Genomic DNA, 19,564 nt, shown 5'->3' on the forward strand with positions numbered 1-19,564 from the left:
GATTTTGACAAGTGTGGACACAAGTTTCTCGTGATGTTAGATCGTCCAGACTCCAGACCTGCCAGTTGAGCTCAAGATGTTTGCCTGGGAGGACTTTCGATTATTATGGTACAATTGTTTGTTTTCAAAATGCTTCATCATTTTGCTAGCCAAGATCTTAATATTCACCCAGAAAGTTGGGTACAGGCAAATAGGTTGTAAGCATTGTTTGCGAGTGTGGGAAAGGCATAATCTCTGCAAGTTTTATACAACCAATATGTTATTGCATATGACGTGATTTAAGGAGAATTCGATATCTAGCACTTTTTCCTAATATTTTAATAGTGCGTTGCATTTTACTCTTCTGTTGGCCATTATTCTGTATTATTCATAACTACCATCGTCCTTATGGTGTTCTGTATTAAGTGGCTTATTAACTTATTGTCTTTCGTCCAGTCTTTTCTTCTTTCCCACCGATATCTCTACGTGAAGGGGTCAGTCGCCTGATGCTCCTTCTTCACTGCCTTCTATCAAAGGCATCATCCTCCACCAAACCTCTTCTCTGCATATCTTCCTTCACTTCATCTCTGCCCCCCTCTCATCTTCTTATCTCGGTGTTATAATCATATATCTATGAAATATATATAGAAATATATTTAGATTCTGTTTATCCATTCACAGATCTAATCATTGTGATGGCAACAATGACCTCTTCACGTTTCGTTTTGGTATCACTGACCTTAAACGTTGCGACACCAGTGAACAATGAATCAGTCAGTCTGAACTTCTCCATTTCCCAAAATTTTTTGATACGTTACGACTGAAAAGCTCGACCTCTTTTGACTGGCTGGATATCCAGGTTCTCGGTATAATGCGAATGCATAATTATTTATTTGGAAGTCGAAAAGTTAAGAGGTCGAAGTGGCCATTGTTATAAAGCACATGTTTATGATTTACCTCTTTCATTCTTCCATTCGCTATCTGGTAGCGGTGGCCCTTGCTAATGCGTTTGTATGGTTGTCTATCTATATGAACCTGTGCACATGTCTTATGCTGTGGAATGGCGATAATAGTCGAGTTTATTTTATGTTATTGACCATAAAACAGAATGAACCAAACAAAAAACTTCTTTCAGTTTTCTTCTGAAGATTGAAAAGGAAACCCTCAAAAATACAGTGTATAACGTGTTTACTTATAAGTATTTACATATTATTTTGCTCAATACTCGAGTACTTTCAGACCCTATCAGTGGCTCTTTTTCAAGAGATAGTAGGTAGTCAACCTGGGTCAAGGCCCAGCAGTCTGAAATGGACGATATGTTTTCTTAATAATGGAGACAAGCCAGTCTCCCTCGCTATTGCGCATAATAATGGCGACACCAATCTTTCCCATAGTGTTCAGAAATGGGGACAAACCCGTTATCGTTGCAAACCAGTCACGCTTGCCATTGTGGGCAGTCATGGGGACGCGCCGATCCATTTTGACGTTGTGTAGAGTAATGGGGAAACCAATCATCTCTGCCAGCGTGTGCCACAGCGGGGACAAACCAATATCCTTCGCCATTGTGTCACGGGGCCAAATTGGTCACATCTAATTGTGTGCCAGGGACTCGCTCCCGACTTTGGCTTGTGCCTCGGAGAAATAAATCTCCTTTAGAGTTCCGCCTGATTTCCTTCTCTCGGGTGCGAGAGATGTGGATGGCATCTGCTCCGTTTCGGTTAATCCTTAACGGCGGCCCTTCCTTTCACGGAGGAGCAGGAGGAGCAGGAGGAGGAGGAGGTCGCACTTAATTGAGACGGGAAGAGAGAGAGAATCAAGAGGAAAGGAAGAATAAGGTTCTCAGGGGGTTTTAGGTGATGGGGAGTGAGATGGCGGCGTGTTTTGTTGGTTACTTTCTTGGGCTGTTGACGCTTTTGCTTTTGGGGACTGAAAATCCCGGTTTCATGCATTAGTCATTCTCTCTCTCTCTCTCTCTCTCAAGAAGTGGGAAAAATGATATGGTGCGACGTAAAGAAAAAGGAAAATATCGAATCGTTTTCGATTGCAATGCAGTACTAATGAATATTAGCTGTTAATCTTGTAATTAGTCAATCATGGGTATACAGATGCATCCAAAACCCAAAAATTTTATTATTTCTTTAAATCGTAATTGGCAGCGGAATCTTGAAGCTTCCATAACTGGGATATTACTTGGAACAGAGCCTACATTAAAGGGTTTAATTTAAATCAAGCCACAAATTCTTACGTCTGCATTTTGTTCCATTCAAGGTCACATTCGCACCGGGGGTTGAAAAAAAAAAAAACTCGAGCCGTCTTTTTGACGCTAAAGAAATGAACCCAATTTTCCGTGAGATCTTAAAAAATTTCCTGAAATTGTTTCGTAACTGTGTTCCAAATACAATTTGAGCCACCGAGAAGTGAACAAAGAAGCCAGAATTAATTGGATCTGGCTGCTGCTAATATCCTTTGATGTCGCGACGCCACAGAACTTCAAATCAGATCGTACGAGACCTGGCTGTGTAGTAGATTGCAAAGAGATCTTGAAAACAAATGTGGAACATGCTGTATTTTAGTTGGCATGTTACAACTTTAGTCCATTTGCCCTGGTCGGTGCTTTGTATACTCTTCTAATTAGTAGTGTAGCCTATTTTGTATTTTCCATCGAAGTTAAACCAGCTTTAGTCAAACAAGAAGTTTTTTACGCTATTAAATGTTAAGAAGATCGTTTTTAATTCCGATATATTTTGTGCCTGATTTCCTTGCGTATGCCTAAATATTCATTATTGGGATTTTTATTTTTTGTACCAAAGAACAGCGTGATACTACGTACAGGGAATCACTAAATTATGAAGTAGCCTTTGTCGCGAGCTGTCAAGGAGTTGCGAGAAAAACCAGTAGTGTTTTTTTTTAAAGCAATCATGATGAACTTATGTTTTATTTAAAAAAGTTTGAAGATCGACAGCGCTCAGTTTATAAGTGTTTATTGTATCTGTGAATATCATCTGTGATTAGTTTTTTGGCAAAGCGCCATATTTCATCTTACACAAAATTTCTCTACACATGATATAGGTTACAGTTATTGACAGTACCGCGTATCAGTCATTGCTCCTCAGTCACCCAATGGTTCCTTCTATTTGTTCCATAAAAGGACAAAGAGAAACTAATGGTCAGCCTGTCACTTGGAACGGGGGCTTCTCTCGCCATCAGCTCTAATTTGGATCCTTATGGGATTTCCTTCTTGGGTGGCATGTTGGGGCTTTTGACCAGTTTTGAAGCTTTTGATTCGGCTCTATGCCGGAACAATATTGTGACGAAGAGAAATGAAGTTTAAGCGTTGTGTATTTTGTTTATTCTTAATGGCATATCATTAAAATTACATGATTATAATTGTAGCCTGTGGTGATCGTGTTCTTAATGCGTCATTCTAATTTGCTTACTCATATTTTGTGTTGCTTTAAACTTGGTAATAAACATCTTGAAATCTGTATTTGTAATAGCCACTATGACCTTTAAAATTCCAGAGTTCCTCGCACTTTTTTTAGTATGTCTATTAGTACAAGCCTTAATCTGAGTCGGGAATAAACGAAGTTCTCTAGAAGGATTCGCGAACTTGCAAGAAGTTCCAGCGAGAATGCGCTGACACACCTTACGGAGAGGGATCTTTAAATCTCTCTGTTACCTACCTCTTAATTACTGTATATACCGGCGCATAAGGGGAGGGGGGGGGGGGGTCCCCTTTCTTTTACCTTTCAAAAAAAATGGGGGGGCGGGGGGGGGGTCATCTTATACGCCGCGTTTAAAAAGCAAACCTTAAATCCTACCAAGATTCTTAATGATAGGCTAACCCCTGAAGTGTCGATAGATGTGTCACTATACTCTTGTTTTTTTTTCCATTTGTCCATCAGCCTGTGGTGTTTGCGCATGGTAACACTGCGTCCCGGGCTTTAAATAATATCCTATTTCGAATATTAACGGTGTCATTCGCATACAGAAAATTATTAAAACACTTTTCAGTTGCAAATGTACACCCAGATATCCGTTTACTTACCTAAAACTTACACATAGCGTAACTATTTAAAGCACGGGACGCAGTGTTACCATGCGAAAACACCACAGGCGGATGGACAGATGGAAAAAAAACAGAGTATAGTTAACTACCATCACAACTATCGATACTGTAAACTAAACAACTGGAATAACGGTAACAACATAAGGTAATTCAAGTTAATCACTAGCGACACAACTATCGATAGTGTAAGCAAAACAACTGTAATTACAGTAGTAATTACCGTAGGTAAACTACCATAATTATGGTAGTTTAATTAGACGTTAGGATGAATGAGCTCTCACTTTGTTACTAGCTTTATCCAGACTACCATTATTCGAAATTTCGAATACAGTTATTACAAGACCCCATCATGTTCTCACCAACTATCGGGAAAAATAAAAGGATGAGGTATGAAGCTTCGTTCAAGTTAAAAGCAGTAAACTTTGCATAGGAAGGAGGACAAACTGACACGCCATCAGATTCGGAATTTGATCCGTAACGGTGATTTCCTTACAAATCTATCACAGACGTAAACAGCGTACTTACGATGTCAGATGATAAACATGATAATGAATTTGTATAATTTGAATTTATTTAAAATGCTTTTACAATGTTTTAATCGTTGCAAATGAAATATTACCCTTTATGGACTGTGCCAGCACTTTTTAATGGCCTCACCATTGCTTATGGTTGCATCAGCTAATAGTGTTATTTAATTTGATAAATTGAGTTAGGTAAAATAAAAGAACATATTGTTTAAGTCTCTTGTCAAAATGAGTTCACCGGAAAAAAAAAAAAAAAAACTTGAATGAGAAGGCCGTTTTTTCTCGGTAAAGAGGTTATAGTGAATATTTTCCAAATAATATTTTTATCTATACTTTGTTACCAAAGTGTTAACTTTCATGTTATCATTAACATACGATTCCTTAAGTTGTTTTGAAAGCATGGACGGAAAGCTCGATAGATATAAACTTTCAATCATTCATTTTACGTAACATGTACAAGGCTAAAGTTATTGTTATTAGTGACCAGTCATGACATCGTCGCACAGTTACTGTATACTTTGTTAGGACTGGCCTGTCTGTTTTAAAAACTTTCTGGCTCTCTTGCAGGCTCGTGGAACATGGAGCTGGGCATCTCGACGAGTAGGACGAGGGGCTCGGTTACCTTGGTGCCAACAGCTCAAATGGCGTGTACCTCCAGGCCCCCCTACGGCCTTAGTCTCATTCCCTGGGTCAGGAAACACGTGGCTACGATATCTTTTACAGCAGGTGCGTAGAAGCCAGAAAGTAATGAAACTGGTTAATGTCAACAAAGCTTAGTTAATGTTAAAAGTCTCCTGGAGAAGGACGTAGGCGAAGTGTGCTTCTGGTGTGTGTGTGTGTGTGTGTGTGTGTATATATATATATATATATATATATATATATATATATACTATATATATATATATATATATATATATATATTATATATATATATCCCACTGTAGTTAGTAACTAAGATTTCTCGTGAAATCCCCTTTTTCTCTGACTATAATATTGTCTGCTGTCTGCTAAATAATTTTCAACCGTTACTTTCTTTCACTTCTCACCTAACTGATTTTAATAAATAATTTAGCAATTGTTTTTAATGCTAAATGGGCAGTTTGGTACCTTCCGTCAAAGCTGATCATTCTGTGCAATTTTTTTGTTATTCAATCCATATACTTGTCCATGTGTGCTATTTTAATCGATATCTGGAACTATAAGATGAAAAAATATCTTGGAATTAATTTTTGTCTTGTTCCAGTTTTCACCTTCAGCTTATAGCCACTTCATTATAATAAAGTCTAAAATAAGACATTAATTTCGCTCTAAAACCAAAAAGTAACACCAAAGGTCGAAATGATGGTTGCGTCTTCCTCCTTTATGGAGTTATGAAGGGCAAGTTAATTATAACGTTCATATTTACTTCTTGATGTATGAGAGCTTAAATTTTCAAAGGCACCATTTGATTTTTCCAGTACCTAGATATTCTTGCTAAAATAAAAGGCGAATAGAGAGTACGAGTATCTTGCTTGTCTCCGCCCATGATAATTATTTTTTTAGGTAAAACAATGGTGTATGGCCCCCCAAAAAATCCTTAAAAACCACCAGAAATATTATTTTTTTATGATATTCCATTTCTCAACTCTGAAGTAGAGTTCAGGTGTCTAGCATAGGCAAAACCCAAGGTGGGTATAAGAAAGGTAGTTGCATATCTGGAGTGAAGGTAAATCTTGCCTGCTAGGCCACGCCCCCTTTACACTAGGGCTGTGCATTGACAAGCTAGGAGAAATTGCAATTTAACTGAAAAGTAATTAATTACACATTTTAAGGTAATTGTAGTTGTAATTCTTTATTTCTATTTAATGGTAATTGTAGTTGTAATTGTAATTTTACAAAAGGACAGGTAATTATAATTGTAATTGCAATTGACATAAAGCATATGTAATTACACAGAGACTGATTGACGGAAATTCGTCTGCTAAACGGATGAAGATTTCATACCGGGACATGACGTCACCTTCGGTAATATTTCTTGGAAAGCAATGAAAATTATCAAATTTCCTTGTTTTTCTGATTTACGTGGCACGAAGCAATATTACAAAACACCACAATTTACCTATCTTAAAATGGCAATATAGTTAAAGACAAGCCTCCCGCTTTGACAACTGATAGATGACGAGCATGGTATAAATTGGGCGGAGCTCAGTGACGGCACCATAACTAGCCAATTAGGACAAAGACAAAATTTTCAATTACGGCTTGTTTTTGTGGTTTTTATTTTTTAAATTATTATCAGTATCAGTAGTGCAACAAAAAATCTACACTTTCCTTTAAGATTGCAAAGATATTTTTATTATAGTAGAACTTGAAAACCAAACGGGTTAAAATCATAGTTTGGTTTGTGTTACGACGGTGCTCAATGGAGATAACGCTCCCTCTTTCTCTAGATACCTTGGGTCCTTGGGGAGACAGAACATATTTACCAGTTACCACGTCCATGTTTTACCTGAAGAACATTGCCCACTACTCTTTGGATACCCTGACAAGAACTGTGGCGTCTGCTTATACTAAGCTTGTGTTACATGTAGCCATTCAAGCTCTTCAGCGCCTAAGTGGCGTGGTTGGTATGGTGTTGGCGTCCCACCTCGGTGGTTGCTAGTTCGATTCTTGGCCATTCCATTGAGGAGTGAGAGATGTGTATTTCTGGTGATAGAAGTTCACTCTCGACGTGGTTCGGAAGTCACGTAAAGCTGTTGGTCCCGTTGCTGAATAACCACTGGTTCCATGCAAAGTAAAAACACCATACAAACAAACAAACATCCAAGCTCTTCTTGTACTAAAAAGATACGTTACCTAAAGTAGGGATGATAGACTTGATAGGTACTGTTCCGAATGGATGAGGGAAGCTTTCCTCATCATTATTTTTACAACGTTGAGGCAGCAGTCTGGTTACTAGGTAATTGCTGGAAGGTATTAGCTTGCAGGTGAGTTTCACTATACCCATCATCTGAAACCTTTATTTTATCATTTTGACATAGCCTAGGCTAGCTGCATAACAACCTGTGCTCCTTAACCACTTCGGAAATTTGGGCCCTTCTTGTCAGCCTTGCATCCTCCATGCCAGGCTGTAGCCTTACATCGTAGGCTACAAGAGTCCTTGGTCCCTCACTACTGCTTACGTCTAGGAACATGACATTTACGAGACAAAGCTCATCTTGCACACCCGTTAATACCTACCTCTGCAGGATAGTTACAAGTTTTCCTGTGCACAGTGTCACATTAGGGGTTCCATTCAGGGAATTAAGCTGGCCCCTTCCTTCCTGGCTAGGTCAAAGCACATTGCCTTAGGTTAGGTTAGGGTGAGCCCTTGTTGAAATATATATGTTGGTGATCTGCTTTTAAACAGGCCATAGGGTAAAAACTGAAAGGCTGGCCTCTACCGTAGCATGACCACTTTCCCAAAATAGTACTTTAACAGTACTGTAACCCAGGATAGACATTGGTCAAGAGCCAGCGTCCATCGAAGCAACACCTCGAGACCTCTACTTTCCTCTCGAAGTAAGTATTTTCTCCCAAGTCACAAATTAAAGCCATGATTTCTGATTTTCAGGAAGGTGGTCACGCTGTGGTAGAGGCCGGCCATTCGGTATTTTACCCTAACCTGCAGAAGTAGGCCTCACATGGGCAACTGTTATACTTTAATCCCTGCTGGTTATGAGTGTATCTTCCCACCTCGTATAATTCTTCTAGGATATAGGTATTAAAGGCAATGGTTTTTATTTCAGGAGGAATAAATACCAATTATTGAAAGTAATTTGAATTTTAGGTATACAAACCTCTTATTATAATCCCACATCAACCTTAACTATCCTTGTTCCTGATGCCATAGGAAAGGTGCTGGCATACAGCAGGTGTGAGGGATTCCCTCCCACTCACCTGCCCACCACCAGTTAACCACCCTGTTACATGGCGTCGGTGACCATTTCCAGCTCACACTGAAGAATTTTCACACAGAAAAGGCTCAGGTTTTAAACCTTGGAAAAATGCAAATTACTTGAAGAATAAAAAAGTTTGAATAATGATCTCAAGTGTGTGAAGATCTGTATACTGGGGTTCTTGGTGGAATAAGTCTCTGTACCCTTGGCAGATTATTTAGGAAACAGTACTTAACGTCATTTATAACTACCATTCAGTTTTTGGTACCTTTATGACACCAGAATTTTTCACTATTATTTGTTATTGTGTATGATTCAAGACAGTCACCATTAGAAAATGGAGTTTTTCTGTAGATGCTGCAATACTTCTTACCTAACTCGTGTAATTTATAAAATATTTAACAGCAAATTGATTACTACATTGTACTGGGTGTTAAATGACTAGCCGATTTTGTTACTTTTGCAGGCCACTGGTTACTATTCAGGTAGTGTGTACAAAGACTATGCTCTCATGAAGAATGGTTTTCCAGCGGAATCCGTATCCAATGGATCAGTTGTGGTTGTGAAGACTCATGAATGGGGTCCTGAGGTAAGTGATTGATAATGATAGTACATAGTTTGTTACATTGTAAAAGTAAATGTAGCCACCTCAGTTGGAGGAAAAACCATATTTCCTTCATGAGTAAGTTTGTGATTGTGTGTGGTCATCAAGAAAAATTCAGGGAATCCGTTTCATTTAATGTAGCTCGAAGTCTCGTCTTTGCTTTGCATACGATTGGAAATTATCAGTTATCTGTAATCTGTACAGGTAGTAGCTGGCAGCTAACCTAGATAGGTGGATTTAAATTGTTTCTTTTCGAATCGACAATATGAATTAGATATTGTATTCCGTATGTATTAACAATGTGTTGCATAATTCAGACTTTCACTCACAAGAATCCGTCATATTTTACTGAATTTTCATTCTTAAATCTTGGTTCACCATGTATGAAGGATGCAATTCCTTCAAAGAAAAACTGATCTTGTTTTCACAGAAACAGATTATGGTTCTTTGAGTGGATTACCAAGAAATACACTCAACTTTTTCTTGGAGCCTGAGTTGGGGTGGCAATTACGTTTCTCTCTCTCTCTCTCTCAAACAGGAGTGTCATGCCCAATAATACATCAGTGACGCAAGTAGATGATCTTCACAGCTTCTTGTACATGGTTGGTGATCTATCACATTCTCAGTCATTCCAGAGCCTGGGGCAAAAACTCAGAACCTTTCAGTCTTTGACGAGAGATTCAAGAGCTTTTCATTTGGCGCCTCAGTGCCATTGTCATTTTGGTCTTGGCCTGTCACCACAGTGGCCGTGATTTCAATTCTCGGGTATTCCATTGAGGGGTCAGAGATGTGTATTTCTGGTAATAGAGGTTCGCTCTCAACGTGGTTCAGAAGTCACATAAAGCTGTTGGTCCTGTTGTTGAATAACCACTGGTTCCATGCAATGTTAAAACACCACACAAACAAGAGCTTTTCATTTCTTCCTTAGTGGGACTGTATTAGTAAGGATCAAGACAAGATAAACTTATTACTCATGGGACTCGTGGTACTACCTGCATGGGGCTAGACACCTTGGGCCCTATGTCAAAGACTTCTTTAGTGTTGGCAGATGAAAAAGGAAATGTTCTAGAATGCTGTCTCACGTTGGTTTCAGGTGGTCACAAAGCAAGTGAAGAAGTTGTTGAGCTAGAAGGCTTTCTACTAACCAGACCACCTTTTTTTACCTATTTTTATCTCGGACTTTGGCCACGAGGAATTTTGGTGGCTTCTCAATCCATTTTGTAGCAGGTTAAACTCCATTGGACAAGTAAGCATCACATCTCTCAGACTGTACAGAAGGTCACATATGTCATATTCCCCAACCTTTTGTACGTTGCCAGGAAGCTGGGATATCCAGGTAGGAAGAATATTACCATTCATAATCATGAGACAATGCCTTCCACCTAAGGAGTGATTCTAAGTCACACAAAGAACAAAAAATTGTTTTAATACAAATAAATTGTTGTAGCTTCGTAATAAGGCGGTCGGTTGGTGGGAGGGGTAAATCCCCAATTCACCATGGGAGGGGGAAATCCCCAACTCACCTGTCATGATCTGGTATTTTTTCTCTAGAAATTGCAGCTGTTGATGATTGTGGCTTGTACTTCAATTGCTGTAAATGGATTTTGCTAATAAAGATCATTTTGTGGTATAGGACTGGTGGGCAGGATCGCCTGGGGATAGAGTTGGAAACAGAAAGGATGAGCTTTCCCATCGGAGGACAGACTGGCAAACCTCCAAAGGATCGCTTTCAACTTCCTGAACCACTCCCCGAGACCATCAAAGGAGTGACAAAGACGCTTAGGCCACCTGGTCTCCCTGGAAAAACTAGTACCCCAGGGAAGACTGAGATTAAGGTCCTTACAATGGGACCTGAAAGCAGGATGGTCCCAAAAGGAGGAAACACCTCAGAAGCCGGTTCCCATCACACCAGCAGTGAGGAAGGCCCTCGGCTGGTGGCTGGATCCTGCAAACTCTCGTCAGGGTGTACCCCTCGGGTCCGTGCCCCCGGAGATGCTCCTGTTTAGGGATGCGTCGAAGGTAGGGTGGGGGCCCCACCTTAAGTCCATCTCAGTGGGAGGGATATGGTCACAAGAAGAGAGAACCTTCCACATCAACAGGCTGGAACTCTTGGCAGTGAAGAGATCCCTGGAAGCTTTCAAGGAGGAAGTAAGGGGACACACTGTGTCTCTGATGTGCGACAATGCCCCAGTGGTTGCGTACGTCAAGAAGCAGGGGGGTCCCAGGATCTCTGTGGATTGACGGAGGAGATCTTGAGCCGGGCCGAAGCCCTCGGAACCTCCTTGACGGCAAGGTTCATTCCCAGCAAGAACGTAATCGCCGACGGCCTCTGCAGACGGGGTCAGGTGGTGGGATCCGAATGGTCCCTACACCCCGAGGTAGCCAGAGAACTAATCAGGAAGTGGGGGTCCCCATCCCTGGACCTGTTCGCAAAAAGGCTAAACGCCAAACTACCAGTCTATTGCTCTCCGGTGCCGGATCCAGCCGCATTCTGGGAGGACGCGTTCCAACACCCGTGGGACGGTCTGGACATGTACGCATTCCCTCCCTTCGGAGTCCTCATGCAGGTCCTCAACCATCTGAGAAAGGCAAAAGGCGCGGCTCTGACGTTGGTGGCTCCGTGGTGGCCCGACGGGGAGTGGTTCCTGGACCTTCTAGAGATGGCCTCTCAACCTCCTTGGGAGCTGCCCCTCAGGCCAGACCTGTTGAAGCAGCCCCATTTCGAGAGTTTCCACAAGAACCTTCCAGCCCTCTCCCTTCATGGCTGGAGATTATCGAGTGGTTGTTGAACAGGAGAGGGTTCTCGGTGAGAGTGGCCTCTCATATGTCCAGTTACCTCAGGGAGTCCTCTGCTAACATCTACCAGGCGAAGTGGAAGGGTTTTGGGGCCTGGTGTAGGGAGAGGGGCCTGGAGCCCCTCCGAGCAAAGATCCCAGACATTGCTGAATTCTTGACCTACCTGAGGTTGGACAGAGGCCTTCCAATACCAGCGGTCAAAGGAGCCAGGGCTGCATTAAGCCAGGTCTTCTCCCTGAAAGGAGTGGATCTGGGGAACTCAAAACCGCTGTCCTTGCTCATAAGGAGCTTTGAGCAGAAGTGCCCCCCCAGGCGCCGGCTTGGTTCCCCGCTGGGATGTCGCAAGAGTCTTAGGACTCCCTGAGGCAGCTCCTTTCGAGCCACTCAAGGACATTCTGGATAGGGAGCAGACCCTCAAGACAGTGTTTCTACTGGCGCTGGCCTCCACGAACAGGGTGGGAGAACTTCATGGTCTGTCATACGAAGTTGTCCACACGAGGGGGTGGAAAGAACTCTTTCGGGTTTGTCCCCTCCTTCATGGCTAAGAATCAGAACCCCTCGGTCTCGGACCTCAGGTTCGTGGAGTTTTCCATCCCTGCCCTCCCGAAGTCGGACCAGCCTAAGGATCTCCTCCTCAGTCCGGTGCGTGCAATACGGAAATACCTGGAAAGGACGGCTCGGTTCAGGCCGGAGGTCAAGAACCTCTTTGTCACCACGGGGCGAGAGAAGAAGGCAGCCTCCAAGAACACCATCTCTTTCTGGCTAAGAGAAACCATCAGGATGGCCTACGAGAAGGGGGGCCTTCCCCCTCCAAAGGGAGCCAGACCCCATGACATCAGGGGGATCGGGGCTTCCCTTTCATTCTCCAAGAACATGGCAGTGGACCATTTTCTGAGGGCAGGAGTCTGGAATAGGCAGTCGTCGTTCACCGCCCACTACCTGAAAGACTGCACGAGGAGGTCGCTCGACTCCTTTGAGATCTGCCCCGTGGTGGCAGGCCAGCAACAGGTCTAGGACCCCTCAGGTTGAAAGGGCCAGTGTGTATGAAGTGTTTGTGTGTATGTGTGACTCTTCCTCATACCCCTCTGGTCCTTGTCCTTATCCCCCCTGGGCTTTTGGAGGAAGCCAAGTATCCAGGATACTCTGGTAAGATACGCGGGAATGCGTATGGTGTTCAGTACAACCCACGGTTTTACATGTCAGGGCCTGGTTATGCCCACACCAGACTTGTTTTAGGCCCTCCCCGGATCAACCCCAAGTATCACTGAGCAGGGTTGAGTACCACCGTGAGCAGTTGCCCCTCCTCTGACCTAGCACCTTTGGGCCGTTCCTCCCCTAACCTTCGCCCTCCTCCTAAGGAGTAAGTTTCCACTGTAATGGTTCGAGGTAAGTATCCTGCATCGGAACAAATCACAAATTCTTGGTAATTTGTATTTTTCCTAGCAATATTTACCTTGAACCATGGAAGTATATTCCCTTCCGTCCAGCCCCACTGAAGCTTAGGGGAGGCACCTCGGAGTTGGGCAGGAAGGACTGGCGTCAGGTCAGCAGGATCGCTTGGTCTTCGACCCCTAAGGGTCGCACCCAGATTCAACATCTGGGAATTTCCACTGTAATGGTTCGAGGAAAGTATCGCTAGGAAAAACACAAATTACCAAGAATTTGTGATTTTTGTGTATATATAGCATATTTTGTATTTTTTGAGAATATTTTTGTAAATTATTTTTTTGTATATACCTATTTTTTCAATATATTTGTAATAAATATTTAATTTGTAGATGGGTATGATTTATCTTCTCGGTAGTGTTCGGCAATGGTGAAATTTATTTTAGAAATTGAAATGTACAAGCATAGCTACAGTTTTTGAATTTTCACAAATTTTTCTGGCCGCTCGGGTTGAGCTAGACCCCACAAACTTTTAAAGGGGACCAAAATAGCGAAACCTATCCACAGTTAAAGATCATGGGGTAAAATTGTTTTACATGTTCAACCATATGATCCACCCTCTCTTAACAATAGATTCATAATGCAACTGCGAGGTCTTCCTCCTGTTACACCTTTCAGACCTTTTACTGTCAATTTCCTTTTCAGCACTGAATGACCTCATAGGTCCCAGTGCTTGGCCTAAATTCTATATTCAACTCAACTCAACCATATGATATTATAGTACAACAGTATGACAAGTTTTTGAAAGTAGTTTGTATATTTCCTAATATACAAACCTGAGGTCTTTACATATGGGGTTAACTTTCAGTGAGCTGGAAATTCGGCCATTAACTTTTTGTAGGGTGGTTATGTTAACAGTTACTGAAGGTAGGGATGGAAGTACTACTGCCCACCTAGTCAGAGTTCATTCAAATATACACAGTTCACCTTTTGGCCCAGGTAAGAGAATGAGGATTGGTAAAAGGTGGGCTTTTCATGTGAAGACCTCAGGTTTGTATGTTAGGAAAAATACAAATTACTTAAAAATTTGTAATTTGTTCCTACACGAATACAAACCCTCAGTATTTACATATGGGAGACTTACTTTTGGTAGGAGGATTCTGAGTGAGTCTCTAAACTGGCTGGTAGTTCAGCTCATCCTGGTACTCTCTTCTTGGTCATGAAAGAGCAAAGATATGAGACCATACTTCTGATCTGTTGAACAAGAGTTGTTCTATTGTTAGACTTCTGGGTATTTTGAATTAAGGGAAAGCAATAGCCCTGATTCAAAAAAGTTTGGATGAACCCATAGTCCCAGAGATTATAAAGCTAATATCCAACAGGCTTGCTCATAGTCAATCCCCTTCTCTCCTTCTGGAGAGAAAGGAGGATTTGCATCTACTAATCCAAATAGAACTGGATTAGACAGAGTATCCTAAGTCATCTAGATCACTTGCATGCATGCCAGTCCATGAAGGGGAAGGAAGATAATAGTCCAGTCCTACACTCACCTCTTTGCTGCTGCGTACCGCAGGTGAGATGCAACCTGCCCCTCAAGAGCTGGGTGAACTACATGACTTGTTGAGGATCCACCATAGGATCCAAGGAAAATGAGTCCAAGAACCTATGGGTAAGGTAAAATGTGATGAATGTGATCTGAATTACATTCCATCCTAGCAGATGACCGACAGGTTCTCCCTGAATGCCATGGACAGACTGATGACCCTGGCCTTGAGAGATCTTCCCCAAAACATACTGAAGTCCTCCCTCAGAAGTTGCAGGGTACACTTGTTTGATCATCTCCCTAGTCAGAGAAAATAACAAATTTTCTAAGACAATTTGTATTTTTCATAGCTACAAACCTGAGGTCTTAACAATAGGATAATTTCTAGGGCTTAGCTGGATCCAGTTAAATTGCAGATGAAAGCAAGGAATCTTGTGAGATCTGGCAACGCATACGTATATCGGGTGAAGAGTGATCCAGGACCACGCATCTACACCACCGCATCAGTCTTTCCCAACTCAGGATGTCTTAGCAGACAGAGGGGCGGCTAGAGGCGGGCAGTACAATGTTAAGACCTCAGGTTTGCAGCTATGAAAAATGCTAATTGTCTTAGAAAATTTGTCATTTGTTCATAGGAGAACAAACCTTTGGTCTTAACAATAGGGTAGACTTATACTTGGAGGGAGGTACAAGACATCCTAAACCAGCTGGGGGCCTACCCACCAGTCCAGTTCCAGAAGAAATAACTTCCGGAGAGGGACTGAAGCCCATGAGAAGCTAGATAAATTGATATCTAACCACCCAGACACTGAGCAACGTACAATGATATATGGGAGAATCATTGTAGTATAGGGAACCAAAGAGAAACTTTGACTGTGCAATAACAAACCAACTCACCAGGATTTGTTACCACTCCCAACTCCCCCTTGCCAAGGAACGGAGCATATGCTACCGAATAGAGGGTTGGATATTTGTATACCAAGCGACCACACTATCAGTATGACTACCTTACTCACCTGTATCAGACCAGTCCAGCGAATGACGTGTCTATTCCTTAACCCTCCCAAAGGAAGAAGGAAAGGTACAAGAGAAAGAAAGAGACCAGCCAACTCACTCATTCTCTCATCCACACAATCATCTTAGGTAAGATACAAAAGTGCCCTGTTAAGGGCAATGAGTAGTTACACAATCAGTTGGGCAGCCACCACAGGACCCAGGGAAAATGTGTCCATAGATCTGTGGGCAACATCCTTAAGATAGGAGGTGGTGAACGTGGACTGGCATAACCAAGTACCAGCGCTCAGCACTCTATGTAGAGCCGAGTTCTTTTTGAAAGCCAGAGAAGGACCAATACCTCTAACGTCATGCGCTCTAGCCTGCACAGACGTGGCGGCGGAATCATCAAGAGTCAAGTATGCCTGTCTGATGACCTCCCGTATCCAAAAAGAGATAATATTCTTCAACACCTCTTTCTTTGTACAGCCTGTGCTAACAAAAAGTCTGCGGCAGCCTCGCCTAAGGTGCCGTTTCCTTTCAAGATAGCAACGCAGGGCCCGGACAAAGTCATTCATTGATGGAATGGAAAAGGAGTGAACCTATTATCATGCACAGAGGGATTTTGGGTCTTTGCCACGAATTCCGGGACAAATTTGAAGGACACCGACCCCCAACCCCTGGTGTGCTTCACATCATAGCTCAGACCGTGGAGCTCTCCCACTCTCTTTGAAGATGCCAAGGCCAGGAGGAAAACCGTCTTGAGCGTCAAGTTCCTGTCAGATGAGCGACGCAAAGGCTCATATGGACACTTAGTGAAGCTTCTCAGAACCAAGGAAACATCCCACGTTGGAGGCTTGAGCTCCCTAGGAGAACTCAATTGCTCAAACCCCTTAACTGGCAAGGAGAGTTCCCAGGACGAAATGATGTCGATACCTCTAAGGCGTAACACTAAACAGGGCCGCCCTGTAGCCTCTAATGGCAGAAACAGACAAACATTTGTCATCTCTGAGGAAGGTTAAAAAGTCTGCTATGCGCCGAATAGAGGTTGCGAGTGGAGAAAAACCCCGTTTATGACACCAATCACAATAGAACTCCCATTTGCCCTGGTAAACTGCAAAGGTCGACCTTCTGAGACTGCTGGACCTATGCCCTGCTGTTCTCTGAGAAAAGGCTCTCGCTTGGAGGAGATACTTGATAGCCTCCAACTGTGAAGAGACATGGATTTTACCAACTGGTGGAACCTTTCTGTATGCAACTGACACAGGAGATGCCGCCAAGGGGGAATTTCCCTCGGAACCTCTGACAACAACGACAGCAGATCTGAAAACCATTCTGCCCTAGACCACGGAGGGGCTACCAAAGTCTTCCCGAGACCCTGTGAATTCATCAGCCTGTTCAGAACTTGATGGATCAAACAAAACGGAGGGAAAGCATATAGTACCTCCAAGTTGTCCCAGGGATGTTGGAACGCGTCCTCCGCTAATGCTAAAGGATCTGGAACCACTAAACAGAATATCTCCAGTTTCCTGTTGAACAGTCACAAAAATGTTCAGCATGGGTCTCCCTCAAACCTGGAAGAGCTTGTCTGCTACTACCTGATGGAAGGACCACTCTGTGCCTAGGATCTGATCCCAATGACTGAGTTTGTCTGCGACCACATTTCATTTGCCTGGGATATACCTGGCTGAGAGCTCTACTGAATTGCTGACTGTCCACTGGTGAACCTTGACGGTCAAGGCGTGAAGTTGACGTGAAACCAGACCTCCCTGCTTGTTCACATAGACGACCACCGTGGTGTTGTCCGACATGAGAACGACAGAATGACCCTCTGCTTTCTCCTGAAACTCCTTCAGACCCAGGAAGGCTGCCTTCGACTCCAAGACGTTGATATACTGCTGTTTGTCCTCCAAACTCCAAACGGCTGAGGCAATGAGGCCGCTTAAATGAGCCCCCCAACCTGCGAGGGAGGCATCTGAAAACAGAAGGAAGTCCAGTGGGAGAGAACGCAGAGGGACGCCCTTCAAAAGATTTCGTCTTCCAACCACCAACGAAGGTCTTCTCTCACTTCCAGAGACAAAGGAACCTTTAACAAGGGTGAGTCCACTGCCGGAGACCAAAATTCCCCCCATGAAGACGCCCATGAGGGACCAGCTTCTCCAGGGAAGACAAAACTCCCAGAAGAACCTGCCACTGATGAGCTGACTGATGTGGTGCCGACAGGAAGTCGCGCGCCACCCTCGCAACTTCTCCAACCTCTGATCCAACAGGAAAACTCTTGCAACCGTCGTATCGATGACCATGCCCAGGTAGAGAATCCTTTGACTGGGTACGAGGTTCAACTTTACCTGGTTGACCACGATGCCCGGTTCCAGACAAAACTGAAGCAGACGATCTCTGTCCTGCAGCAGCTTTTCCTTGGAACCTACCAAGACCAACCAATTGTCGAGGTACCTCAGCAAACGGATCCCCTGAGCATGGGCCCAATTTGAAACGAGAGAAGACCCTTGTGAACACTTGAGGGGCTGTGGTCAGCCCGAAGCACAGGACTTTGAACTCAAAGACCTTGTCTCCGAGTAAAACCCCAGAGACGGACGCACTACTTCCTCTATCGCATCTTTGTCCAGCATCTTCTGCACTTCCTCCTGAAGAGCCAAGAACTTCGTGGAATCTGGAGGATACGCCCTCCTGAGCTGCGGCTTGTCCGAGAGAGGAGAGAAGTCGAATGGCAGTAGATACCCCACCCGAAGGACATCTACCACCCACTACGCCCTGTAACTCTGCCACTTGGCCCAATGGTCTGCCAGGCTCGCCCACACCTGTGGCACAGGAGAGGAAGAGGTGCCTAACCTACCGACAACCTCCTTTACCCCTGCCCCTGGTGCCCCTTCTCGGCTTAAAGGAACTGCAGCGAAAGGGACGTTGGTCCTCTGACCGAGGATGGGACAAACAGGGAGGCCCTGCCAAAACCGAACTCCTCGACAGCCTACCAGGCGATGATCTTCGCAACTGCTGCTGGGCAGTGGTGGGAGGAGGAGCCGGACGTCTCCGAGGACGAGACTCCAACTTAGACACAGCCTGGTGCACTAATCTGTCCTTGGTGTCAGCCCGGCACCGGTCTATCGCATCCTCTAGCTCGGTCCGAGGGAACAGAAATTGAGACTCCAACAGATCTCCATTCCTCAATGCCAGCAAGGACTCAGGGTCAGCCGATCTTTCCATCCTGGATAAAGCCACATCTCTTCCAATCAGGAGAAGGTTAGCCCTTAAATTAACACTGAATTGAGCCATATACAAAAATGCCTTGCCTCTAGACTGCAACAAACAGCAAGAGAGGAAGCACTCGCCAACCCCTCTGGGGACCTGTCAGAAGCTATCTTGGCAATGACCGTAGACAAGAAATCCAGCCCAGAAACCGTCTGCAACATGGAGGCTGCCATAGATTCCAACCCTGAGGCACCCTGTGACAAGGATGGAGCCACCGACCTCACCTGCTCCAAAGTCAATCCTGGCCTCAGACGAATGACGTCTGGGTTAAGATAACCGACAACGTGAAGGGTGTGTAAGGCTTATCTAAATTAATGGTAAAACTAGCAGCCAAACAGCCCAAAATACCAACTAATCTATCTAGGCTGGATCCAAGCGCCAACTCCCGCAACGAACCATCCACAACACTAGGGACATCACTACACAAACTCCCAACAGATGACTCTCTAACATGGCCGCGAACGGGCACAGGCATGGCAGACGTAC

General features: G+C 43.7%; 1 protein-coding gene across 6 annotated transcripts in view; it reads left to right on the forward strand.

The window, feature by feature from the left end:
• The window catches only part of LOC135212084 (WSCD family member AGAP003962-like), an 885,772-nt gene that overhangs the window by 839,735 nt on the left and 26,473 nt on the right, over positions 1–19,564 (forward strand). For 4 of the 6 annotated variants that reach the window (XM_064245451.1, XM_064245453.1, XM_064245454.1 and 1 more), the window contains 2 exons: positions 5,140–5,298; positions 8,956–9,078. In XM_064245451.1, coding sequence (XP_064101521.1) covers positions 5,140–5,298; positions 8,956–9,078 — 282 coding nt within the window. Of the gene's footprint in view, positions 1–5,139; positions 5,299–7,023; positions 7,175–8,955; positions 9,079–19,564 lie in introns of those variants that run through there. The other 2 variants (XM_064245456.1, XM_064245455.1) reach the window with 2 other exon arrangements.

The sequence above is a fragment of the Macrobrachium nipponense genome, chromosome 40 (assembly GCF_015104395.2).
Source record: "Macrobrachium nipponense isolate FS-2020 chromosome 40, ASM1510439v2, whole genome shotgun sequence".
Classification (NCBI taxonomy): domain Eukaryota; kingdom Metazoa; phylum Arthropoda; class Malacostraca; order Decapoda; family Palaemonidae; genus Macrobrachium; species Macrobrachium nipponense.